Source organism: Chenopodium album, chromosome 21 (assembly GCF_948465745.1).
Source record: "Chenopodium album chromosome 21, dcCheAlbu1.1, whole genome shotgun sequence".
In the NCBI taxonomy this organism is placed as follows: domain Eukaryota; kingdom Viridiplantae; phylum Streptophyta; class Magnoliopsida; order Caryophyllales; family Amaranthaceae; genus Chenopodium; species Chenopodium album.
This window is the reverse complement of record NC_137854.1, coordinates 39,434,617-39,461,649: the sequence shown is the minus strand read 5'-3', so window position 1 is coordinate 39,461,649 and position 27,033 is coordinate 39,434,617. Positions and strand designations below refer to the sequence as shown.

At 34.1% G+C, this 27,033-nt stretch overlaps 4 protein-coding genes across 5 annotated transcripts; 1 reads left to right on the top strand and 3 right to left on the bottom strand.

Annotated features, from left to right (window-relative positions):
• Positions 1–915: 915 nt before the first annotated feature.
• On the bottom strand, positions 916–6,251 carry LOC145602091 (uncharacterized). The gene is made up of 8 exons (XM_081658236.1): positions 6,003–6,251; positions 5,862–5,917; positions 4,811–4,973; positions 4,523–4,611; positions 4,189–4,321; positions 3,925–4,017; positions 2,834–2,936; positions 916–2,257 (listed from the first exon to the last, which is right to left on the bottom strand). The coding sequence occupies exons 1-8, from the start codon at positions 6,162–6,164 to the stop codon at positions 1,230–1,232; spliced, it is 1,827 nt and encodes a 608-aa protein (XP_081514362.1). The 5' UTR covers positions 6,165–6,251; the 3' UTR covers positions 916–1,229.
• A 1,979-nt stretch (positions 6,252–8,230) lies between these two features.
• LOC145601447 (uncharacterized) lies at positions 8,231–16,654 on the top strand. Of its 2 annotated transcripts, none has more exons than XM_081657469.1 (13): positions 8,231–8,389; positions 8,478–8,539; positions 8,642–8,710; positions 10,871–10,949; positions 11,061–11,128; positions 11,233–11,334; positions 11,601–11,690; positions 12,635–12,709; positions 14,065–14,097; positions 14,336–14,422; positions 15,181–15,243; positions 15,548–15,631; positions 16,296–16,654. In XM_081657469.1, the coding sequence occupies exons 1-12, from the start codon at positions 8,335–8,337 to the stop codon at positions 15,605–15,607; spliced, it is 843 nt and encodes a 280-aa protein (XP_081513595.1). In that variant the 5' UTR covers positions 8,231–8,334; the 3' UTR covers positions 15,608–15,631; positions 16,296–16,654. The 2 variants fall into 2 exon arrangements, with proteins under 2 accessions (XP_081513595.1, XP_081513597.1); XM_081657471.1 differs by having other exon boundaries at positions 16,278–16,654.
• A 542-nt stretch (positions 16,655–17,196) lies between these two features.
• On the bottom strand, positions 17,197–19,238 carry LOC145600808 (pectate lyase-like). Its single transcript, XM_081656672.1, has 4 exons — positions 19,045–19,238; positions 17,890–18,568; positions 17,552–17,794; positions 17,197–17,415 (listed from the first exon to the last, which is right to left on the bottom strand). Exons 1-4 carry the CDS (start codon positions 19,236–19,238, stop codon positions 17,197–17,199), a joined length of 1,335 nt encoding a protein of 444 aa, XP_081512798.1.
• Positions 19,239–19,992: 754 nt separating this feature from the next.
• LOC145602671 (nuclear poly(A) polymerase 3-like) lies at positions 19,993–26,267 on the bottom strand. The gene is made up of 10 exons (XM_081658835.1): positions 26,126–26,267; positions 25,947–26,024; positions 24,689–24,796; positions 23,331–23,393; positions 23,080–23,241; positions 22,784–22,897; positions 22,134–22,196; positions 21,248–21,553; positions 20,928–21,098; positions 19,993–20,530 (listed from the first exon to the last, which is right to left on the bottom strand). The coding sequence occupies exons 1-10, from the start codon at positions 26,156–26,158 to the stop codon at positions 20,159–20,161; spliced, it is 1,470 nt and encodes a 489-aa protein (XP_081514961.1). The 5' UTR covers positions 26,159–26,267; the 3' UTR covers positions 19,993–20,158.
• Between the last annotated feature and the right edge of the window lie 766 nt (positions 26,268–27,033).

Sequence of the window (27,033 nt, the reverse complement as noted above, 5' to 3'; positions counted from 1 at the left end):
TAATTACAAAGAACAACCAAAATAAACCCTAAATCACAAAGAATAACCAAAATAAACTTAATCACAAAAAATGACCAAAATAAACCCAAAAAAAAAAAAAAAAAAAAAAAAAAAAAAAAAAAAAAACTTAATCACAATAAACAACCAAAATAAACCCTTAATCACAACACTCAAATCCAATTCAAAAATAAAAACACGAGCACATATATAAATATTATTAACCAAAAAAAGTAAAAAAATTAGAACCCTAACCACATGCATTAGCACTAATCAAAAACACAAACAAATAATTTAATTTATCAGAAAAACAACAATAGTTGAGAGGGTTAGAAAAAACAATCAAATGATAAAGATTTGAATTTTTTTCATTTATTAATTTAGACTCAAAATAAGTCGACAACTTCGATCATGCATAGCTTTAGCACCAAAAATATTTCATGTAAAAAAAAAGTTATTATCTTCCATGAACTAATAAATTACTTTCTAATTACCCTAATCAAATAAAGTTATCATTATAATAATGATTAAATCCTAAAAAAAAAAAAATCTTACTTAGGAAGAATTTAGATTTATGCCCACATGGGTTAATATTATAACGGTATGTCGGTATATAATAAGATACATCTGTTTAATATAACTCCACGGTTTGTTTGAATTTTTTAAAATAATTTTTTATATTTAAAATATAAATATAAAAAATTATTAAGAGGACAAAAGTCATTAAAAGAGCACTAAGAAGAGTGGTGGCTTGGGACTGATTTTCTCAGCAGTATATCAAGACAAATTAATTAATACAAGGGTACTTTTTGTATTGGTGAAGCAATAGAACAGAACAGTAGATGTTTGTGAACTTTTGTATGAAACATTTGAATTCAGAGTTATAGCTTCAAGCTACTTGTCGAGGGTTATAGCCTCATGCTTTTTTATTTTTTTTTTTAACAATTGTAACCGTTGCCTTGAATGTGAATATACATAATACAAGCTTTCATCCTAAATTACAATCTGATTAAACGAGTCTTTAACATAAACCACAAAAAACAGAATAATGTACATAATTCACATGGCAAAGGCCATTGAATTTCCAGCGTTCAACAAGTAAATGACTAAGCCATGATTCAGATTTCAGAAACCATAAGAAGATTTAAATAGTAGTATAACAAATGGTCAACAAAAGCTTAAAAAAAAAAAAAAAAAAAAAAAAAAAAAAACTCAGGAGTGAACTGCAACTTTCAGAATGTAGAATCAACTTCGATATATACATTGTTTGCAACTCCCTTTTCAGCACAGGTCCTCTGATTATGGCCTATTACCCCACAAATCTTGCAGTGATATAGTCGTCTTGCTCGTTGGCTAACTCCAGAAGTCACGTCGAATTTGTCAATATAGTCAGAACAAGTCCTCATATTGTGACCGCTTTTTCCACATACACTGCATCGATGATGATGATGATGATTTTGAAGATTTCCCTTTAGCTTTTTTGAAGAGCCTTTATTTTCAAGTGCGGCACCATCTGACTGTAGCTTAATCTTCAGAGAACATGTCCTGCAATTGTGACCGCGCTTATGCTTTTGGGTGTTTCCCTGAGAGCCATTATTTTCAAATGCAGCGCTATCTGACTGTAGCTTAGTCTTCAGAGAACATGTCTTGCTATTGTGACCAATCTTTCCGCATACACTGCATCGATGATCATGCTTTTGGGCATCTCCCTGAATTTTTTTGAGAGAGCCATTATTTTCAAATGCAGCGCTATCTGACTGTAGCTTAGTCTTCAAAGAACATGTCTTGCTATTGTGACCACTCTGTCCGCATACACTACATCGATGAAGATGCTTTTGAAAATGACCCTTTAAATTCATAAGAGAACCTTCAGTTTCAGGAGTGGCACTGTCTGACTCTAGTTCAATCTTCAGAAAGCATGTCCTACTATTGTGACCAACTTTTCCGCAAACACTGCAATGATAATGATGCTTTCGCACACATCCCTTTGAATCCTCGATAGAGCTTTTATTTTGTAGTTCGGTCTTTAGAGAACAAGTCCTGCGATTATGACCGACTGTTCCACATGAACGACAATGGTACTCTTTTAGAATTCTTTGTTTTGGTTTACTTGTTCTTGGTTTTTGACAAGTTCTTCTATTATGGCCCTTCTCACCACACAACCCACATTTGAATCTCCTTTCAGTGTTTTCTCTACGTTCAGGACAGTAATAACTCCTGTGCCCTTCCTGTCCACAGTTCTTGCAGAAGAATTTAATCCCTGCAAATAAGGTTTCAAGAAAGAGTGATCATATTTTTCCCTATTTTGTGCTTTAAGTCACATCAAGGCCAACATAATTGTGTACATACAATATTACAATGGCAGGAGAGGGATTCAAACTTGTGACCTAATCTTAATGTACCCAAAAACTCAAAAAATACATTGTGGAAGAAATCAGCTTTAAACCTTCATATACCTTTGCTTTGTTCCTAAAAGAGAAGGAAAGTGATTACGAGGAATATGTGAACATTTTTTTTTCTTAAAATGATGAAACTGTGTTGGAAAACTATTTTAAAATGCAAAAGTTGGTGTTTTTTTCCACTCTTTAACAGACCAAGCAGAAGATAATGAGAGTAATTTATTAATGTTATCTGAAAAAGACTTTCCTTCTTGTCAAACACAGCCTACATGATCCTTCAAGTTTGAACTCTTTGAAGAGTGGGATAGGGCAGTATATACTCATTATAGGTACATTTCTAAAGCATTAAAAGCTCTCAGGCCAACCAAACATGTAGCAGTGATTGCCATGCTTCACTAAAGTTCACAAGTTTGGCAGTTTATTATAACCGTACTAACCTTTCATAGAAATGCTTCTCTTCCGGCGATTCTCAGGATTACTGAAGAAGTTTTTCAGAGTTTCGGAAGTATGCCTCCTTGCAGCAGGTGTCCCTTTGGCTTTCTGCAATCAAACCAATATGCACATACTATAAGCTACATTGTAAAAAGGAAGTGCTGTCGTGGATTTTATTAAACCTCAAAATAAAAAATCAAAAAAATTAAAAACTTGTTTCTAACAATTGAATACTCTTGTCCATAAATATTTTACATGTTTAAAACAAAACAGTGGCTCCTAACTCATTATCAACCCATCATTTGCAGCTAAAATTAGGGAAGCAATAACATACTTCTACAAAACCAAAAAAAGTAAACAATATGTACCAACAAGGATACAAGAATATGTACAATAACAGCCTTTTTAATGGTCTACTGCTACTTAGCAGAATAATTAATGTTGGAAAAAGAAGTCGACCATAGCTACAAACAAATGGACCAGAAATAAGTAAAGATGCAACAGAAGCATAGAAATTTTATGAATCCCACAGGCCTTATATGGCAGAAGGTTATAAATGGATGGAGCACATATTAGTCTATATGTAACTTCATGAAGGAATGTCGTAAACGCATGTCCATGATAAATTGATAATGCATCTCCACTAAAAAGTATGTCTTTATCCTTTTAAAGTTCATTAACTCATATCTACAGTCTAAACTCTAAAGGTTAAATCTCTAGGTACTAAAGAGTGTCACTGAAAATCAATGAAGGAAAAAGAAACATACAAGAAAATTCACAAGGGGCATTCCATGTAAATGTGTAAGATTACATATCTATTACTATAGCCTCAATTTTCTTGCTTTTAATATGAGCCAGTACACTTTACATATGTGTCATGCTTCACTAATCACTATCTCATTTATACTTCTAAGTTCAAAAACACTCTAAGTACCATTGTCTGGAGCTGGGTAAATCAACATATCTGACAATAATCAGTTACAGTTCCAGACTATTTAACTCTATGCTGACTTCCTTGTACAATATCAGTATCTTATTTCAGATTTTCAGCTTGATTTAACAATTACTATACTTATATATAAATAAATATAGAAACCTTTATTGCAGCTACTCTTTGTGCATGAAGAGCTGGATCACGATGGATGATCTTCATACTCTTGCTGAACAGTCCTGTTTTTGCATTGAGACTCTGCATTCAGTCAACTAAAAGAGCAAGATTATAATAAAGAACAACAATTCACGAGGAAATCTTAAAAGCTTCATGATCTACAAGTTATAAAATCAAATCATATAAAAAGTATATAATATGAAATGGTTTCAGATTATACAGCAATCAAAACATTCCAAACAGGAAACTAACTTTCAAGGAGCGACTGATTTTCAGCCCAACTTCTGGAGGAGTAGATCGGTAAACTCGCTTTGATTTCTTCCTTGAGTTCAGTTTTAGCTCCAAATTATCAACTTCATCATCTTCTTTAACTTTCAGCGGAGAACTGAAAATTGATACAGCATTGACATTGAGAAACATAGACAATAATCTCAGTCACAAGCATTGCAACGCACGAACAATGGAAGTAAGACAGCAATGTAAGTACAAGTGAAGGAAATATATAATATCAGATCACGAATGCTCAAATTCTAAAACATGCTTTCTGATGAGTTACAATGTAGAAGAAAAGTTGCAATGAAGTTACATGGAACGTGCTTTTTCCCACGGGATTTCATCAATTGACTCTTCCCAGATGACACGCTCCCCCAAGCATTGCTGACAAGTCATAATTCCCTGCAACATAGTAAGCAACAACTAAAAATTAGAACTATATAACTTTATGATAGCTGAGATGTACACCTACTTTACTGGATGATAAGTTAAGCATTACATCAAGTATAAAGCATGCTTTTAGTAACACTGTAAGTCTGTAACTACCATTGGGCTAAAGCACATCATATTATGTCAACATGCAGGCATACAGTCATCATACCTTCCCACTGCATAGCGAACAGTCTTGTCTAGACCGCTCAATTCCACACTCTGTGCATGGAGTATATCCTCTTCCCCGGCAACTTGGGCAGGGAAGTTCTTTAATATACTGTCCGTTGGGCCCAAACCATGATCTAGGCTCGATTGCATCTGATTTAACATCCCTGGAATCAATCAAATAAATTTGGTTACCGATTTCCTCATCAAATATTAGGGTGACGGCAAATCCAGAGAAGCTTTATTTACAATATTGAGCCACTTTCAACCATTTCTATTACTTAAAGTTCAAAGTTATTCCAATATTCCCAAACAAGTGTTATGAAGACTATGCCCCACTAAACAAGCTAGTAATTAATGAGCCGAATTTCTTAAGCATTCGGATTATATTGCAAATGGAAAATAGACTTCACAATCAACAGAGCAACAAGGTGAACTAGGGAGTGAAGTATTACTGTATTACTATCTTTGTACAAAATAAAATTTCACAAAACTTGAAATACTAATAGACATTAACATCATATTAGTTTCCATTTCAACACAAGACTTCGGTTGCCCATTCATCAAGCCACTCACAGGCCGAGCACGAGTTTTAACAAAGATTTGCTAGCCTATACATCTAAGCAATTACATTTTGCAACAATTATGCAAATTCAAACTGAATATTGATACCCACTAGCCAATACTAATACAATATTAAAATAATATTAATCTTGTTGAGTTGGATTCCGCTATCACTGCTCTCTATCAGTGGTGGGTAGACAATAATTTTACCAATAACAGCACATTTTCCATTGTTCTCCCCCAATTATGATATCTTCATATCTCAAACACAAGCAACATAACCCGAAATAAATTAATCTCTACTAACTTAGTCGATTAAAGTCTTGGAGGTCGTACCCAATCAAACTTTGTATACATACATCATTGGCTATTTGGGTCATTGCCCTTTTGTCTCCCTCTACATTACAATAATGTACTAGTATTGTTTATGAAAACGCACAAACAATTTCAAATGCCAAGATTATCATATACAAGTATTAGAGTAATCTAACCTTGGTGGTATATTCACATCAATTCCATATAGTTCATCTGAAGGATCATACCCTAGCTGCCCAAAATAAATAAATAAATAAAAGAAAATATATTATGAGAGAAATTGATTATTATTATAGAAAGAGAGAGAAATGGGATACCTGGTTTTCGTCCCTGGAAAGAGAATTGATGGAATGAAAAGAAAGAGGAAAAAGTTTGCAATTGGGTGGTTGTGATTTAGAGTGATGAAAAAGAAAGTTGGTGTTATGGTTCTTCCATGGCGGAACCAGAATAAGATGAAGGGTTGAGCAGATTGACAACATCTTTCATGGCAGAATTGGAGGATCAGCTGTATCACTGTATGACTTGAGAATAACCCAACTTTGTGTGTGTAGTCTCTTCATTTTGAGTGGTTAGGAATTTTACACATTTTATTGGCAAAATGGCTAATTAAATTGACCATAGTGTCACAATTATAACTTGACCCTTTTTTTTTTTGGTTACAGGAAGATGAATATTATCATTAGTAAATAGCTATACAATATTTACAATAATACGGAGTAATAAAGATTTGCAAACCACATATAAAAGGTTAGAATATCAGTGTTATAGGGGTTGCTTAAATAGAAATAAAGTGTTACTATATCAGTGTTATAGGGGTTATTTAGGGTCTGTTCTCATTGACTAAACTCAGCTGAACTGAACTGAACTGAACTCAGCTGAACTGAACTGAACTGAACTGAACTGAACTGAGCTGAACTGAACTGAGCTGAACTGAACTGAACTGAAATGAATATTTTATAAGAGAAGGAAATTAGGAGCTGAACTGAACTGAACTGAAATGAATATTTTATAAGAGAAGGAAATTAGGAGCTGAACTGAACTGAACTGAATTTCAACGTAAGAGAACAGACCCTTAGTTAGTACTATTGGGGTTACTATATAGCGTTGTAGGAGTTAATGTTGAGACATCTTGTGAAGATAGTGGAAGCCACGTCAACATTACAGTAACTAATCAATAATAACATAATACTAAAATAGACATTAAGTCCCTATTCTCTTACGTTGAAATTCAGTTCAGTTCCTAATTTTCTTCTCTTATAAAATATTCAGTTCAGCTCAGCTCAGTTCAGTTCAGTTTAGCTGAGTTCAGTCAATGATAACAGACCCTAAGAATGACACGTGTCACTTCTTGGTGCTGTTTTTTCCTCCAAAACTTTTTTCTATATATTTTTTAAATTCACTTGCTTGAAAAAATCCATTATTTATATAATTGTGATTCATTTCCTTAATAAATATTTACAAAATCATATAATTGTAATAATCACTTCCTAAAAAAATATTTACATATTTTCCATATCTATTGTTATTTTTTTATTTTTGATTCAGAACTCAATTCTAGATATAAATTAAGAGTCAAACTTTTTCATTTACAAAATATGAGGATTATATTTTGGTAGATTTTGAATTAACATTATATTTCGTTATAAAATTTTGTAATACCCGTGCGTGGCACGAGACTTAATCTAGTTCCTCTACTATTTTCATGAGGTTCTCACATTGTTAGCGTTTTTTTTTTTTTTTTCTGCAAGCGGTCACCAAATGTGGTCAACCACACAAAATAATAATTTAAGAAAAGGAAAAAAAAAAATCTAAAGCAATACTCTTTGAAGTTTTAGTTAAAGTCCAATTTTGTAAAAGCCCTAGCTAGTTTGTGAGCTATTCATCCTGTGTCGAAATTTCACTAGCTAAACATTATAAAGTTTAGCTCAAGAAACTTATGACTAAGCTAAAAATATTACGAGTATTTTCATATCATTATCAAGATTATATGAAGACTAAAGCGTGAGGGATATACATCAGATATATCTTATTAAAAAACTCCTAACAAAAGATATACATCAAAATATACCGAACATGTCTTATTCAAAGCCTCCTAATAAAAAAGTTTTAATTCCAGTATTACATACTTTTTTTTAAGCCACAAATACTATGTACTTTTTTTTTTTTTTGACAAGTACTACTTACTTAAAATCAAGTCAGATTTTATAACACCAACTAAGCTTGGTTTACATTAAAAAATGGCACCTTTTGAGGATTCAATTCCCATTAAGTTACTAGAAACACTTTGAGGTGAGAATTCCTTAATCTACACTCTCAAAATATTTGACCCATTTGCACCAAAAAAAATATTTGACCCATATATAGTCAAATTTTGTTTTTTTTTTTATTTTTTTTTGAAACTCAAAAAAAAAAACCTTAAAATTTGAATAAAGCTCGTGAGTCGTGACTCAAGAAAAGAGCCGTGACTCGTGGACAAAAGAAAATTAATTAAGTAAAACGACATCGTGGAGCACCTACAATCCAGTCGTAATTAATATATCCATCACTTACGAAAAAGTTTAATTAATTAAACTCCACCTCCTCTTCTTTCTTTCTTACGACGACGGACGAATTAGGGTTCCTCGTCGATCTCCAAATTCCTCCATTACAATGGCGCTTCAAGCTGGAATGGGCGTTTCTCGACTCCTCCTCTTTATCGGAGCTGGTTCTTCTCCTTCTCTTTCTCTCTCCTATTTCCCCAATTTTGTTTTGATTTAATACTGATCACACTTTTTTTTTTTTTTTTTTCGCAGGTTATACTGGAACTGTTCTTGTCAAAAACGGCAAATTAGCTGACATAATTGGCGAACTTCAGGTATTTTTGATTTTTTTTTTTTTTTGAAATTTTGGTAATTTTTGTGCTCAATTTTGAGTTATTAATTGCTGAAATTGTATTTATTGTGTTGATTAATTTCAGGCATTGGTGAAGAATTGGGAGAATTCAGGTGACGCTGCAAATTCTGATTCTGAGCAAATGGCTGCACAGGTTCGGTTATTCAACTGTTATGCAATTATGCTTTTTATAGTCGTCGTTTGCTTTAGCACACCTTTTTTTTTTTTTAGAAATAGATTTGTAGTTTTTTAAATGCTCCGTAGTTAGAAATCGGAGTGATGTTGCGAATCGGAGATGTTGATTGGCAAGGTTTTAGTGGATTAATCTGAGAACCTGAGAGATTTTGTATGATGCATTGAGTATAATAGTTCGACACGAAATCTGAATTTGAAGAACCATAATTGAGTTGTCTATGGTCTATCGTTCGCTATTTTGTTTCTCGGATGAATGTATGTGTAGTTAGGGAAAATTAAGCAGAAGTATAGGACTACTTTGCGTTTAATATAATTTAAGTATTTCCTTTTCCTTCTATGTTTTCTGCTGTGCAATCTCTTCTTAATGAGACAAATCATGACCCCGATTGAATTGGCCTCACGTGACCTTAGAAAAGTGCTTCGGGAGTCTTAGGCAAATGCTGAGTAGATTATTAGATGCAGTTAGGTGACAACAGCTAAGAGCCACTTAATTGGTGCACCATTGGCAAAAACATAAGGGCACCGCTCTGCGCTCCCCGCGGGTAAAAAAAGCAAGAGAGTGAAGAACGAATGATCTTCCAAATAAAAAGAGTGATTGAGTCGCGAGTTCGACTCTCGTTCTATCCATGCTCAGCAGTCCTTGTCCATGTTGGTACTGTTGATGGCAGTACCCTGGAACTTCCTAGCATTCCTCTCCCTCCAAATGAAGTAAACTGCAATTGAAATGCACATTCTGAAAATACAGCTTGCGTTCCTCTACAATGTAGGAGCACCACCTGACCACAGTTAATCGATGCACCTGACTTGTTTTTTCCACTTCTGAATGTTGATTTCATATATTCTCATTCTCCTCTGTTTTTGCACCTGACTTGTTCTTGCAACTGTGTGTGTGTGTGTGTGTGTGTGTGTGTCGATGCACCTGACGTGTGTGTGTGTGTGTGCACCTGACGTGTGTGTGTGTGTGAGAGAGAGAGAGAGAGGTTAATAGAAGTTTATGCAGGAAGAATAAGTTTATGCAGGAAGAATCAAGGATATCCCGTAGAATAGGGGTTTTATTGTAGCCTTATAGGCATTAGTCTAGGAGTTGTGACCAAGGTTATCCCATAGAATTGGGGGCTTATGTGTTGTGACCAATAATGAGGGGATTTGAATTGAATTTAAATAGGATACAAAATTCTGAAAAAAAGGAGTAATAAAATTGTTTTTACATGATTAAATACGCATATAAAATGTCAAAGTTCATAGTTTATGTAGCTGGGTTGTCATTAAGCTTAGAGAAAAAAAAAATTGGTTCCATTTGGCCATTTGTGCTCATTTTTATAAGTACACAGTTACACGGGACGACGACCCTAATCAATTTTGTACAATGTTGACTGATCAATGATCTAAGTAAGTAATAGGATTGTCTGTTCCTCACGAGGCCTTACCTGCTATTTTGAGATTCTACTTCCAATCTAGATCGTTTAGCTAAAATTGGATCATAGGATCGTGTGATCCTATGATCTAGATCAAGATTCTAACATTGGATCATAGGATCGTGTGATCCTACGATTCAGATCAAGATCCTATTATGTTATTTGTTTAATCTAAAGAAAGGCTCCTTCATTTTCAAGTAGAAATTGCTGTAAAGTGTTGAACATACTTTTATGTTATTTGGCTGGCTCACTATATTTGAGGCTGAAACAACATACAACTGGGGAAATGTGAGTTTCATGGAAATCATTTGTGTTGGTGGTTTTGGTTGCTTTATATAACGTCCATGGAAGTAATTGCTATGAAGAAAAAAAGCTCCCATTTACGTATAAATATTAGATTGTAATTTTAATTTGCTGAACTATGTCTGTTTAAGAAATAAACTTGCGATTTGTGGTGTAGCTCCCCCCTCCCCCCGACAAGCAAGAATTTCCATTTTCTTTTTGAATTTAATTTAGAGAACCTAAATCTATGTAAGCTAGATTACCAAGTGATGTATATTTTCATCCTCCTCGAAACTTCCATTTTCTTGATCCCAAACGTTGAAACTAACAAGGTCTGAGAGAACTCTTTTTGCTATGCATTTCCCATAGAATGTTTCAAATGGTTTGTTTTTGTATAAAATCTCACATAGAATCCTATATAGGTACGCCGGTTGGCACAAGAGATTCGGAATTTAACCTCATCGCGGCAAATCACTGTGGTGAATGGGTCTGGTGGAATTGGTATGTCAGTTTAAACTTACAGTGCTCTTTGTTTCTTTTTATTTTTTTTTATTTTTATGTTTGTGTCGGTGCCTCTAGATTTGCATTTTGTTAATTATGTAATTTAAGCAGATGGCTCATCTCTAATTCTTCCGGCTGCAACCTTGGGTGCTTTGGGCTATGGGTATATGTGGTGGAAGGTAAGCCATAATTTTCTGTTAGCCAGCTTGTCCCCTTTAATATTTACCTTCTCATGAGGAAACTGATCAATGACAAAATTGCTTTATTCATGGTATATTCTCAGGGTCTTTCTTTCTCTGATCTTATGTATGTCACCAAGCGTAATATGGCAACGGCAGTGGCAAATTTGACAGCAAATCTGGATAATATTACTGACAGACTCGCTGTAAGTTGCAAAATTTCTTATGCTTAAAATCTGGACATGGATCTAATGACTTTCTTCAATACAATCTTTGATGTTGTGTGTGGTCTTCTGTCTTTATTTACCAGTATTATGTTTGCAAATCATGTAGCTTTTATTAATTGTTATGTTTACTGCTTGTTGTTCACTGTCTTTTTGTTCTGTGTTAACTCGTGTGTTAAATTTATTATTTCTGCCTTCCCCGCCCCTCCTCCCTGTTAATGGGTGTGTTGAATTTCTCAATTCTGCAGAAAGTAAAGTTACACTTGACTCAAAGGATTGAGAACCTGGATGGGAAAGTTGATGAGCAGAGGGAGATCTCAAAACATATTAATGATCAGGTGCACTTTGAATATTCACCCCTTTACTTTTACAGGTCTTCTTGTTCTACTTTGCATATCATAATCTCCAATGTTTTCGTACTTGGCTTACAAATGCCTGCTTGGCCAGTCGTTCTTCACTTCTTTGTACAAGTTAGTTTTGAGTGATGAAAGTCTTTACCAATTCACTAATGTTTGGTGTTAGTTAATTCATTGCCCTAAGTGGTTTCATCTTCTGAATCTTTTTGGTTCTGTTCCATGGCATGCCACCATTTTCTCTGAAAATAAAAGCTGCATCTGATATTTGAACATGTGTCCAGCTATTTCTGAAAATTTTCTGGAAATAGTGACAAACAGAATAGACCTTATTTGTGTGGATAATCTGTGGCTGTGTGGCACTTATTTTTATTTGTACTTTAAAGTTCTCAAAACTTGATGTAAAATCTGTTAAAATGGCTGATGTGAAACAACCTCCTATTGAGCCCAACTGGTCAACCTTTTATATCAGTATAAATGGTGAAATTTTTGTACCCAAGAATTCCACCATTAAGATAATATCCACAAAGTTGTATTTCTGTCTGAAAAGAAGTCAACATATACCTTTCCAGTCCTCAAAATATCTTACGGTTTTAATATATAATAGGTAATTTTATTCTTTTAAAGCAATTTAACAGGATTCTACATTATTATGCTTTGGCACATGATGTAGTTTGACCTTCAAAAACTTCTTACTTCAGAAGTGGAGTGTTGAACTTTTATTTTTGGGATCCCGAAGGCACTTGATTATTTTTAAATTTTAACGATGAATAGTGTTGTCCTTTTGATTCTGGTCTATGATATATCAAGCTAATATGGCTGTTGGTAATGGAACTTTGGCTTCATTGATTATTCATGATATGTGATTATTTAAGTGTTGGAATGGTAATTATGTGAAAACTTATTAAGTTTTTATGTCTCTGAATCAGGTCTGTAAGACTCGTGGCGATATTGACAAAGTTACCAGGCAGTTATATTCCTTGCAGGAGACAGTTTCCATTTTGGTGAGTTGATTGTACGAGTAATCCTATATCCTGATTTTGTATAAATTGATATTCATGCTGTCTAGCATGTGGAGTTGGCAATAGTGATTTTGACTTAGAGTCCGTCATCAACTTGAATTAGTCTTTTGAGTTATATATTTTGACCATTGATGTGATGTCTCTACAGTCTACATTATATATTTGTAAATATTAATATATTATGCTACGAAAGCAATTTCTGCAATAAAAATAAATAAATAATAGATAGATAGTTCTGTTACTGGAGTTAGTATTCTTCTAAAGGTATTCACGACCAAACATTGCCAATTTTGATCTTCTATGTCAAAACAAGCCTTATTAGCTGGAGGGACTTGCATATATGAAATTTCCAAAACCTATATGATGCCGGGAAAAAAAATAAAAATAATAAAGCAAGTTAAGGCCACCCAAGTGAATTGAGAATTTTTTATAGGCTTAGTATTATTGGTTGAATTATGTTGTATGTATATTGACCCATAATTAGTTCAATATTTAAGAGATGAGATCCTGGAAATAATATGATAAACAACGCTTTTTTGTAAAAAACAAGAATCCTTGGCCAATAAACCAAAAAATTGGAGGCTTGCTCGATCATTTTATCACATAAAACCAATGACTAGTCCTACAAATAACTTGGACCCTTAATTATCCCAATATGCCCTGATTGATCAATTTGGTGAGTGGGCTAGCATGTAAGCAGTATAATATATGCTCTCTCTCTCTCTCTCTCTCTGTGTGTGTGTGTGTGTGTGTGGAGCAGTTTCAGCCATGTTTCAAATTAAGGTGCACCAACATGCCAGCTGGATTTCTGTATGGCATAACTTATGCCATTACATGTGTGTAAGATGCTAAATATTCATTTGTAACCTGAGCTCTTGGTCATTGTCATGCTCCAATTATGTTTAGTGTGTTACAATGTGTGAAGTTGCCATGAATATCTCCTTTCTTTAGATATATGCACGCAATAATTATTTTGGTTGTGCTCCAAATGTAGCTGTATCATCTTATCTTGGGTTTTGGCCTCTTGGGACTTCTGCTTTCCTTATGTTTGTATCTCTTTTATAATATTAAAAGAATTGTTAGTTTGCAGTTGCTGCAATTACCTACAATATTCGTTAGCTGAAGCAATGAGTTCTGTTAGACCCGATGCTTCTTATATTAATTAGTGCTATTAGAATTTAGTTTGAAAATTGAATTTTCTTCAGCAATAATTTCTATGTGTTCTTATAAAAAGTTTGTTAATGCATGAAGTGAAATCCTAATCTGCTTTTACTTCTTAATCTATAAGCTTAATTAATTAGTCTATGTTTTTTATTTTCATTGTTATCTTTTGGCAGGATGACAAGATGGGTTTATTTGAAGAGAAACAGGTATGGTGTTTCATTTGACCTTTTTTGTTTGCTTCAAAAAATTATTTTAGCTTTAATAAGAAAACTTTAAATAATTAAGGCTTACATAGTTTAATTTTGGGTTTTGACAACTTCCCAGAAGCCTCGAACCACTGAGCAATCTAGTAAACTTCAACATGGTTTACATTGCATATGCTGGAATTTGGATGGTTTTAGTTATGCATATTCATTCTAAGTAATGAATTTTTTGTCTCTACAGACGCTTACACTTATGGGTGTAGATTACTTGGTCAATTTTGTTGATGGAAAGACTTCAAAGGCGCCAGGGCTTTCTCAAAACATTCAGGTACGTTTCTAGAGTTTATACAACCTATTTTTTGCCAGCTTGATAAATAAGTCTACATGGCAATTACCGTTGGTATCTCTGCTGTAGCTTGTTGCTGAAGATGCTTCTGTTCAGCTGTTCTAGTGTTCTATTTGTGAGCTAAAAATAGTAAATTTTAGAAATTGAATTAAATGTCTATTGAGTTGCTGGACCTTGTTAAACAGAGTAGCTTTTGATATTTTGTTGTAATATTGTTGCTGAAGATGCTTCTGTTCTATTTGTGGGCTAGATATAAAATCTAGAAATGGAATCAAATGTCTGTTGTGCTGCTAGACTTTGTTATACTGAGTAGCCTTTTATTGCGAACTTGTGAGGCAAACTGGCAAAGGTATAAGGAGCTTTTGAGTTGGGCAGGTTTAGTAGTTGAATGAGCAATAAAATGAGATATTGTGCGACGCCATGTTTGTGTGACTTCTATCTAACAAGCTTATTTCTTCACAAGAAGCTATATATTGAATGGACTAATTTTATACGAAGTGTTATATATAGACAGTAATCCTTAGTATTTGTGCAAGACCGATTGGTTAATTACTGAAAGTCATTTTAATATTGTATTCATCCAATAATATTAGAATTCACCTGAAATACATAGTTGCATCCAGTTGTGCTTTGGAATATGTTATGCCAACTAACTTCCTATGAGATTGTCTCGTGCAAGATTTGCCAAAGTTAATATGGCATATGAGTCATTGACATGCTACTTGACTGATGTCTCTCAGGAACAACTGAAACTTGGCAAAATGCGTGCTCAGCTTCCATCTTCAAATGCTCTTGGACTCCAGGTTCAATCCTAACCTCCCAAAGATCTCAATGAAGATGATTTCTAAAATTGTGTCTTTATTCTCCAACTTTTGTCTGCGTGGCAGCTTGGAAGCCATTTTCTTGCAATATATACTGTTGACATGTATAAATTTATGTTTAGAATCTAATCTTAGCTCCTTGGAAAAGTTATATTGTTGTTTTGTGCACCTTTAGTAATTAATTCTCTGTCATGGTTCATTTATTTGTTTTTTTTAGAGCTAGACAAAATTTAAATGAAGAGCATTGCAGACATATTAATGATGTCGTTTTGTTTTTCATCTTCAGGGCCTCAAAGCACTCGCAGACTCAGCAAATGAGATCAGATCCATCAAAGGTGTTGAATGATCAGCCAAAAACGAACTTGACAAGGTTTGGACATCTTACTTGTATTGCTCCAACTCCAACACTTCTTGGCTCTTTATAATTGTTCAAGATTTATAACCGAAAAAAAAAACCCACCTTTAGAAAAAGCATACCAACATTACATATCATTATAAATTATTGATGAAACATTTTACACGAAATTTATAACCGTACAAATTATACACAATTGATATCTAATTATCATTTATTGAACACCATATTTTAACAGTGGCTTAGGGGTAGCACCTATCATCTCATTGAATATAAATCTAAATCTAAAATAAAAAGATATTGATTTGAAAATCAGCCTATAGATGAAATTTTTTAATAAACACGCAAGTAGTCAGGTGTCAATTATAAATGCAGTATTAAATTTTACAGTTTTTGTATAGTTTGTTACCGACCAAATTTTTTTTTTTAGTAGTGTTAGGCTGGTAGCACATTGTCAAGGGTCTTCTCCCACACCAAACGTGCACCCTTGGGTTGCAACATAGATCTGCCAGTGATTCTAAATGTGTATAAAATGTATGATATAAAGTGAAAGTATTTTAAACAATGATTGTTGGAAAATGTGAGAATTGCTGGAAGCAATATGTTGATATCATAGAACCTCAAATTTTGATGCTTATTATTACTACTTTTCCTTTCTCAGTTGGTTTAATCTCTTCAGGTCTGCTTCAGTCAAGGCTTCAAAGTTCTGGAAATTTCAGGCTGCTGTTGGAGAAGTCATATATGGCAATAAATTTTATAAACCGTATATATTAGTGAGCAGAAAGGTTGTAGGAAGAAAAACTAATGCAATGTTTTTACTTGGTTAAGAAAAAAAAATTATGGGCTACCTAAAGTTTTTTTTTTGCATAACCTCCTTATATGTTCAAAGTTTGATGTACATCTTGAGCTCAAGATCTAACAATGAACCTTTTATTATTCATACACTAAAATATCCACTGGAATATTTTCGCATCAGATTGAAAGAATGTGAAGTATACCACTGCGAAATGAAACATTGTGTATTTTTGTTTTGTACAATCTTCTAATTTTTTTTTTCCTTACTGGATCTAACTTGTATAGCTAGAGTATGATTTTAGCAATGGGTGTTAAATACTTCATTATATATTTGTATATACTCTCTCCTACAGGATTTAACCTTTGCATTTGTTGCCATCGTGAAGAAATGCATGATGCTTTGTTTCAAGTATGAAAAGTGAAGGAGACTTTTGGTTGAGCGATAGTGGTATGGTGTTTACTGTGACTGCGAAATATGCGAATAAGTCATGTTTGTGTATAGACAATTTATGGACGTTTGATCATTTAAGAACAAGTCATGCTCGCGTGGAGATGTAGAGACAATTTATGGACGTTTGACCATTTAAGAACAAGTCATGCTCGCGTTGAGACAAAATTTGTGGACGTTTGATGTTCATTAAGAATCGGGATGGGGATGTGGATATAGATTGTCATTTGTTGATTACACAATTTGCCCGATTTGGCAATCCTCTGTTTCTACAAATGTAGACTGAAACAATAACAAAAGCAAAACATTCTTTCTACTGTAACGTCATACAACTATGTTAGCAAGGTCGCTTAGGTACACATTTCAACGGTCCTGCATATTTTGTAGCACGCCCCGCAAATCTCCCATGCATTGCACCTATGATCTTACTTTCAATAGGTTGTAATTGCAGTGGTGAGCGTGACTGCAAGAAGGTAGCCCCGTTTATCAGCACGTCTCTATTTGAAATCCATGTCCCGCTATCCCATGGTGATGATGGTATCTGTCTGTGAGTAACCTATGCTCAAAATGAAACAATAATTAGCTAGCTTTTACAAGAGAGGTTTATTGGTTGATTATCTGAACATGTTATTCTTAAATATTGGCAAAATGTCAATTAAAAGATGGGTTAGATGCATGACATAGTGTTATACCTCCTTTGCTCTCGGGTTGATAGGGGCGATGAAACGATTGCCCTCACTGATAATGGTTGGGTTCTTGCCACCACCAATGGCGTACATTAGCCAGTGAGTGTAGTCATTATTGACTATATGGAAAAATCCCCATCTACACCTTGGCATCCTTTGCACTAATCCTTTCCCAAAGTGAGTATATGCAATTGTTACTTGCATATTCCTATCTTCATAATGGGTGTCTGATGCACCAAACAAAAATACCTGCATGAATACATGACCTACTTAGATAACTGACTACATCATTTAGATTTAATTTGACAGCATTGATTCCACACCACATACTACACTAGTATCACCTTGTCATGATCAGTCATATGGCAGTTGGAGATGGTAATCGCGGTTGAGCCTTTGATGATATCAATGAGTCCATCCGAGGCCTTGGAGAATGAGCAATGATCAATCCATATATTATGTGATGCAAAGATTGATATGGCATCCCCATCACTTTGAGTCCTGAAACCGAAATGTTCAGCTGAATCCCTGATTAGTCCTCCAGAACCCGGGACTATGTCCCTAAGCTTGATCCCATGGATGATAATGTTCTCCACATATTGCAATGTGATCCCAGCCCCACCTTCAATGACTACGTGTGAACCCCGGCCATCAATGGTCTTATTGCTATTCACTATAAGCTCTTGGTTGAGCCTAATTTTCATCACAGGCTTAGCAAATACAATCCATAATGGCTCATCTTGGATGACTGCATGTCTTAAGGTTCCGGGTTTAGGGTTCACCATATCATCGTCTGAGGGGTCTTTCACCAAGTACTTGCGCCCTGCCTTGCCCCCGGTTGTCCCTCTTCCAAACCCCAACACACACTTGGCTAGCTTTCGCCTCTTCTTCTCCCAATCAGCTTGACACCTCCAACATGCATCGATTGGATTCGTATACATGCAACCTTTTTTGTATCTCTTTGCTAACTCCCTCCTTGTGTTGTTTCTTCCTACCTCATCTTCTAACCACCTGCTTTGTAAACTACACACATAAAAGAAAAAAGGAGAGTGAAATTAGAATAGAAAACATGCATTAACTTGCCCTCATTCTATTTAATTCCTTAATTTCACATTTAATATAAACATTTTATCTAAGGGTCAATTTATTACTATCAAATGACACAATTAAGGTTCTTGCATTGTCCATATATGCGATGTTTTAGAGTATTATGAAACTCTTTCAATATCTTATAATCAAATACAATTTAACTTTAATGCTTGAAGGTATATAATATAAATTTCTCTCTTATATCTTTATTAACGATGCAAATTTGTCGATATGGTGATTTCTTAATTATAAGACGAGCTGGTTGAGACAATGTAATAATTAATCTTAGATGAATGTGATAGATTACGTGCATGCTTGATGCATGATGCTTCACCTAATGGGTTTTTATTGTAACGTACGTAGATAGATGTAACATTTTGAGAAGAGAAAAAACAATAAAATTAACTCACATTCGAGAACGAAGGTTAAGGTGGTTTGTGACATTATAGGGTTGAGGATGGTAGGCTGCCTCAAGTTTCCTCTTAGCTTCTTGTTCACGTAGTTTCCAATAACTCTGTGACTCTAAAGTGGTATCTTGTGCCAAAGCCAAGACAAAATAAGATAAAGAACACATTAGGAGAAACATTAAATCTTGTTTCTCCATGTTTATTTTGTGGTTGAATTAACCCAAATGCTTTGATAAATAAATTAGTACTGTGGTTAATTCAATTCATGATGTAATTAGGGGAAGATTTATATCAACACCCCATTTGAGCAGTTAAAAATCCCCCTGTCTCCTACCCTGAATTAGAAGTAAACCAAGGTGACAACTTGTATTGTATAAATAATATGGGGTGTAAAAATAATTATATCTTTTTTTAGGTGGCATTATCAAGAAACCAATAGTTATTTAGGCTTTCCTCAAAAAAAAAAAAAAAAAAAAAATAAAAAATAAAAAAAAAAGTTATTTAGGCTTCTTTTTGCGTTTTTTATTTAGGGGTATCTTTCCATAATATTTTGGTAGGGGTGGATCATGGATGTCAAGTATTTGGTGTGTTAATCTAAAGTCACGAGGTGGTATTGAAGATATGATGTCAAACAATACGTAGTATGTACATCATTTGCCCTTTGTGACTCTCTCCATATAATTAAAAAAAATATCAAGGGAAACTGCATACTATAAAAAAAAATTACAACGACATAGCCATTTTCTTACTCCTCCAATCCTTTTAATTGCACCATTTGTTTTTTCACGGTCTTAAAAAAAAGTGTTTGACATCATTCGCACCATAGCAACACCATTGCTTCTAACTAAACCAAAAAAAAATAAAAATTGTTTACATGTTAATGATTGCTGCAGTGGTTTGGGAAGTTTGAGGGTTAAAGATATTTTAAGGACTTAACTACTCAACTTTGAAAGTTATCGCCTTAGCAGTAAGTACATCAAATAACAGTCATGTTACAATAATTCTTATTCAACTTTTTTCTGTCAATTTCATTATAAAATCAGAAGAAATGATTTTCGGAGGGAAGAAAAGAGTCAAAATTGCACTAAATGGTTTAGTGTAAGCCTATATCCAAATGCTAGCATATTTTTTCTTCACTGGCTACATAACCAATGAAATAGTTTGGAAGGTGCCTAGAGTACACAGGGATTCTTTGTTGATCATATTCAGGAATTTTCCAGCATGCTTTCATTCCCTTCTTTTTTCTGGTAGGAAACTGCGAAATGTCTGGCAACTCCGAAGCTGGCACAATACTCAGTTCCATCTTCCCTGGCATTCCTCGGTAGTTGTTAGTGATACTGTCCCTGAAATCCTTCTCAAGTGAAGTTAGATTGATATCCATACTTCGTGTCAAGCCCCAGTAGAAAACTACACTTGGTTCCGAGTCTACATTTCCTATGTCAGCATACTCTGTGGGGTTGGGGTCACAAGAAACACGGATCCCCTCCAACTGCAAGGAAAACCAAATATGAGAAAACCATCAGACATTAATGAGTGTTGATGTGTGCAACTGTGTGCACAGGAGTGAGTGAAATGGGAAATCGTCAGACATAATAAACAGGGGCCGGATTAAAACGCAGACAATGTGCACGCACGTACACTCACACACACGCGAGTGATAATTGCTGGAGTCAAAAGGCACTTTCAACTATCTTTACTTTCTTTCTTAAGCATTCTTCAAACACACACACAAAAACACAAGAGCACATCAGGGCCATCTTTATGGAAGCATCGACCAAAGTTTATAAGCCCGTGACTAAAAAACCAGAGAGTTCAATCAAACAAGCACTGCACACAGCTCAAAACACCAATAACCCAAAAGATATCAAACAAATACTATCACTTACTTTCAAAATGAGAGAGGGAAAACGTGACTTCACCCATCCAACCCAATCTCCCAAACCATCTTTCGCAGAAGCTAAAAGGTAAATTTTGAGAAATCGGGAATACAGCTTTCTGTAAGCATTTATGTAAGGTTCAAATAAACTATCTCTGTCAAAATTAGGCTGCAGGATCTCCTGCAATATAAAAGATAGAAAATAATAAGTATATATGTTCGTGAAATATGTAAAATACAAAAAAGACAAAGGTCAAACATAGTTGTATCTTTTACTCCAATGCATATATATATTAAAAATATAAAATCATATATAAAAAATAAGCTAACCTGGGTGATTCTATGTCCTCGAAGAAATTCTGCTCTAATTCGGTTGAATGTGCTCCGTGTGACGTTGGATTGACAGCATCGATATGGGCTACAAGGCAGTCTAATAGGTATCCAATTTCTGTTCTCAGTCACATCTGGCATACCTGGCATCATTCCATCTTGCAGAGCAACAGGAGTAGGCCAGGGCCAACTGGCAAACGTGTTAAAGAAGTTCATAACAAGGGCACTTAAGCAAGAATCTGGACTCGTCTGACAAACAAAAGCTGATAATATAGCTAAATGTACCCCTCCGAGGTATCCAAACAGCTGAAAATGAAGAATGAGTTGTCAGATATCCTGCATATCCGTTAATACGGAGAGGGAAAACATCTTTGCGACTATAATATAAAACATTGTAGGCGCATAAGAGATGCAATTTTAAAATAGTGAAAATTCTTAATTCCAAAATTTTCTTTTGTGTCTTTTCTTGTTATAAAAATTAAGAACAAATTAGAGTTACATTGTCCATTTCCAGCCAGAGTGGTACTTATTTATTATCAGACTGACAAAAAGCCAGCAAAGGTGCACACACACACACACGTGGAATTTGGTGTAGTAATTTATGTATCACTCTTTAAAGACAATTACACGATAACAACCTTCTTTTATTCTTTCCTAATTTTATTTACTTATTTGGATAGTTGATAACCTCCTTTCCCTTTCTTTTTTCTTGATAATCAATAAATTAAGTAACGCTCCACAAGCTTCTTCTTCTAGTCATACCAATTATGGGTAAAACTACCAGTTTTATGCTTTCTAAAGCTTAAAAAACAGTCATGAAGCACATAAATTTGAAGGCAAAATTTCCATCTCTAGAAGTGAGAAAGATTGAGCAAAGAAGACTTACGTTACCATATATACCACGTTGTTTGGCCCAAAACTTGATATACCGCAGCAATGACTGAAAATTCTGCAGCATAGGAACCATTAATATGAGAAACCTATAATATAATGATAACTTAAAAAATGAAGGTGATTAGGCATTATACAATGTAGAGAAGATCCACATAATGTTATGAAAAAACGGCAACTCACATCTTTCATCAACTTGACCAACTATTATTTCTAGGAGAAACTCCATAAGTAACAGTGCCAAGCTTCTATCCCCTGACCAAAACCAATAAATCCTAATTTCCATCAAAGTGATTCTTTCTCCCACTTGAACAAAGCACATATACAGGTTTTCAAAGATATATAATGGGTCTTACTTCAGTATCAAAATCCTGGAAGCCACAATGAATAAGAATGTATGAAGCAATAATTATAAAAGACGATAAATAATTGGATGAAATTGCAACTAAACAGGTCATGGTATTGCCATATCTATTACGGAGTAGTAAAAACTTGTGTAGTAAATTTTCCTAAAAACTCATACTCAACATATGTTAAACCAAATCTATTCACATGACTTAGGCTAGCATAAGAAGCATGTTCAACAAGGATTGACACAATTTTCTATATTAAAAAAAAAAAATTACTGAAACTATAATATACTACCTCCAGGTTTGGAACAAGTTGAAGGATGCATTGGTTAACACGTACACCAGATAAGCTTTTCCAACTAGTTTCATCAATATTGACCAGGAACATTGGATTCAGCAAGTCCACATTCTGCAATTACAATATTTGGCAAATCAAGTAAATTATTTTACGAAGTTGTGTTCTTCGTACCACTTAAACTAAAACATTGTACAACTCAACCATGAAAAATATATATATATATTTCTCATTTATCCCTATATACTACGTATATTACTTAAGTATTTTTCCATCTTCAAGCAGAAAGCCCTTACTTCAGGAACTGATGTAACTTGAAGTTTAGCATACGGCATATCAACAGCGATCCCTTTAAATTTAAATCGCATTAATGGCACCTTAGCATCCTTAACGCAATTTATTTCAGACACTTCAGGTTTGCCTTTGAGAATATTGTATAAAACAATACAGAAATCCTCCTGCAATGCCAAAGAGTGATATGAGACAACGTAACACAAAAGCCACTCATGACTCACCAATTCCATTTATAGATGAAAAAGGAACTTACTTCCATAGTAGCAAACCCAGGGCCAACACATAGAACATCGATATCTGATTCTGAATTATGAACCTGGGTAAATAATATAAATAAAATTACAACTGAACATTTTGGATTATATTTGTTAGTAATCACCAGCCGCGCAAATAGGTCTAAAAAAAAAAAGTGTTCACGTAGATCTAATGCACCATTAACATAATTTACTTAATCCCTTAAAACCAAAATATATTCAGAGCATTGGTTCTGATATACGAAGTATGTATAAACAGAACCATGAAGAGCTTTATTAGGAGCAGATTCATCTTCGAATGACTGTAGTAGGAATACATTAATCTGCAGTAATAGAGAATGAGGGAAATTGATAACTGGTTGTATTTACAATTCAATTCTATAATCAACATGAGAAATAAAACCCCAGAGTAGCTGGACAGTCCAAAAGGAGGAGGAGGAGAGAAGCGTGGATATTGCACATTCATCACTTGGAATCTCTATAAGACCTTAGCTAATCATGCTGGATACTTGACACAACCAAAAGGGTATAAATATTCAACAATTCATTTTGGACCAACAAAATTCTCAATTCATAAACAGCAGAGTCTTCGGCACAAATTTGTGTCCAGCACTACAACCTGACTCCAGGTTAGATGGTTTCAGAACAGACAGAGAAAAAGCAATTTGAACTTCCCATGCCCTAGCCTCCCTCCCCCCAAGAAAGAAGCATAGACTAGTGGATCTCAGTCCATCTCTCAATACAACCTGATATAAATGCGATTTCCTTGCTTGCTTCAACCAAGTATTCATACCGTTATAGTTCACTTTAGCTAGTAAGGTACCAAAGTATTATATAAATTTCTAAACATGGTGGACCATTAAAAAAAAATTCTTGCATGTAGATTTCAAGGACCTTAAAAACCAAGGCCCTATATACTGATGTAGCTGTGATTGTTTCTAGGCTATTAGAGGTTAGCTACCAACCAAATTTTAGTGTTTTATAAAACAAACAATTGGATTGAAATAGAATGAAAATAAAATAAATTAATCCTTTTCTTTAGCTTTTCCAGAACTTAATTCAACCTTTAAATCCTACTCCAAAACACTACGTCATCAAAAACTGAATATTGCAGTTATGAGAGTCTTGAATCGGTCAAAATTATTAAGAGGCTATTGCCAAACAGGGCCTTAAACTAGATGAGAAGACTCTAAGTATTATAGTATGCTAACCGATCACAATAAAGAATGAAAATATTAACAAGCACAATAATCTTAATACATAATTGTGAAAAATGATTTCATGGGCGTAAGATCTAAGATGAAATATGAGACCATGCACATCAGCACATAGTACAAGGGAGAAACAACATTCTTACCCCAAGACCAAAAGATCCGTAAGTTAATATAGTAGCTGATGAATCTCTAATCAATTTTTCAGGAAGTTTCCTCTGCCAAGCAACTTTTGTGATCCAATGCTGAACAATCTACAGGACAAAATTAATCACCATAAGCTAGTGAGTCCACGGGCACAAGCATAGATAGAATTAGATGCACAGAACACAAAGAAAAAGCAGTCGCAGTTCAAATGACTATCAAATAAAAAAACCATCAGCCGTATGAGAAGTAGGAGATATGAGTATAGAGTACCACTGTTAGCGGCTTAGCTGCCTAAAGCACTGCTCATAGAAGCATGACTATAAAACTGAACAGCAGACTATTGCTAATATAAAATTTACTCCAAATGGGGCTGGAACTCGTCAATACAAAATTCTGCTTTGGTGGAGTGGTACAAGATCCGAGGAAAATAGAGGCAGTGGTCTCAACCCATTAGCCATATGTTGTGCAACCATGTACTGTATAATTTAGATTTTAAATAGTTGTTTCTAACACTTGGGCACATACTGAGCAACATAAGGCACATATGGATATGGAAGACACAATTCATAAACAATATTCTAACTAGGATCGTGAAAAAAAAATCTAATACCATTATAGCTCTAATAGCATGACATGTAATGTCTTCTCCACAGATTAGCTAATAGCTTTGAGTATAATATACATGTGCCAATCATATCAATTAGAAGCATACAAACTTAAAATTAATCTCTACCTCCAAGAAAGAGTAAAAAATGATTTATATCTTGCTCAAAACCTATATTACTACTTCCTAGTTCCTACAACTTAAAAAGGGAGTTCATTGCTTCGATTTTATAAAGTTTGAAGCAATTGGGTCCTTGGTGACATTTTTATACTATCTTAGCATAAGAATTCTCAAGTTTCTGATGAAGATACTATTAATCGTAAACCTCGACTCGAAATGAGGATTCGACCAAAGACATAATGTAGCAGTAGGCGGTTAAAAACACAAAGATTTTCTGAATATGGGCAATCCTATAAGCAAATTCCCACTATTACAATGAAATTTGAGGAAATTGCATAACAAAATCTAAACCGTAAATCCTAAAACCGCAAATTTCATGCCAAATTTCACACCCAAACCGTGAATTTCTAAGTTTGGGCAATACTAATATACTATAAGCAGAATCCCACAAATTAAATAAAAAAAATAGGAGCAAATAATCAAAAATTAAAAAATTTTAAAACAAAAAACCAAGAAACGAAAAAAAGATATACCTTCTTGAGGGTATGAATGATGGATTCTCTTTTGAGTGTTTCTTCAGAAGACGGCACCAGACCACCATCTTTCATGAACTAACCCAACAAAATAATTAAGGAAAAAATTACAACTTTTAATCAAAACCCAAAATAAATAAATAAATAATCCCAAAAAAATTGAATAATTGGGGAAGTACCTGGAGCAAGGAGAGAGAACGATGAACATCCATTAAAACGACAATCTTGAAGGTTATGAGAAAGTTTACTGCTATGAATTGTACTGCTGATTTAATGGTATGGTCTGCAATACTGCATGACTTCAACCTTGTACTCTGCTTGTTCCTGTTTTATGTCGTATGAAACTATTTGTAACACCGAATAAACTAAAAGTACTACTTGTAGTTTATTACGAGTAAACAAAAAGTACTCTTTTCGTTTCTTTATTCAAAATATAAAGTACTCTTAATAAATTTAACCTAGTTTCTTTTGCCTTACAATAAACAAATGGTATAGAGGAGTAACATTTGATTGATTTTGCTGCCCAAAAATAGTATTCGTAAATATTACTCGTAATGGCATACAAGCTACGATCTAAGTTTTATGAGTGATTTCCCCCTATTCACCGAAATAAATTAAGAAAACACTGATTTTCATATAAAATGTATAGACGGCTAAATTCAAAAATTATGTTGATTATGTAACAACTCAATTAACGGTTTTATGATAAATGAAATTAATTGAATTAGCGAACTTGCTTGATCAGGTGCTCTCCCTGATGAAACACTCGATTACGAGTGACCTTTATCCTAATTTGCCCTTTTGTCAAAAAGAGCAAAAAAAATGAATTAGCGGTTTATTATTAATATACGGAGTATTATATTAGTGAATAAACATTCAATATGTACAACTAAACTTTTTAATTGAAAATCATTCAAAAAAAAATTAATTGAGGGTTCGTTTGGCATCACTGTGATTTTCTATATTTTGGTTTTTTGTTTTTTAAATGATATATGTCATATAATGAATCAAAAACTAGTCAAACATATTAAAATCATGATAATTTTGAAAACTGACAACATAAAAATGGAAACACCTTTTACTTGTT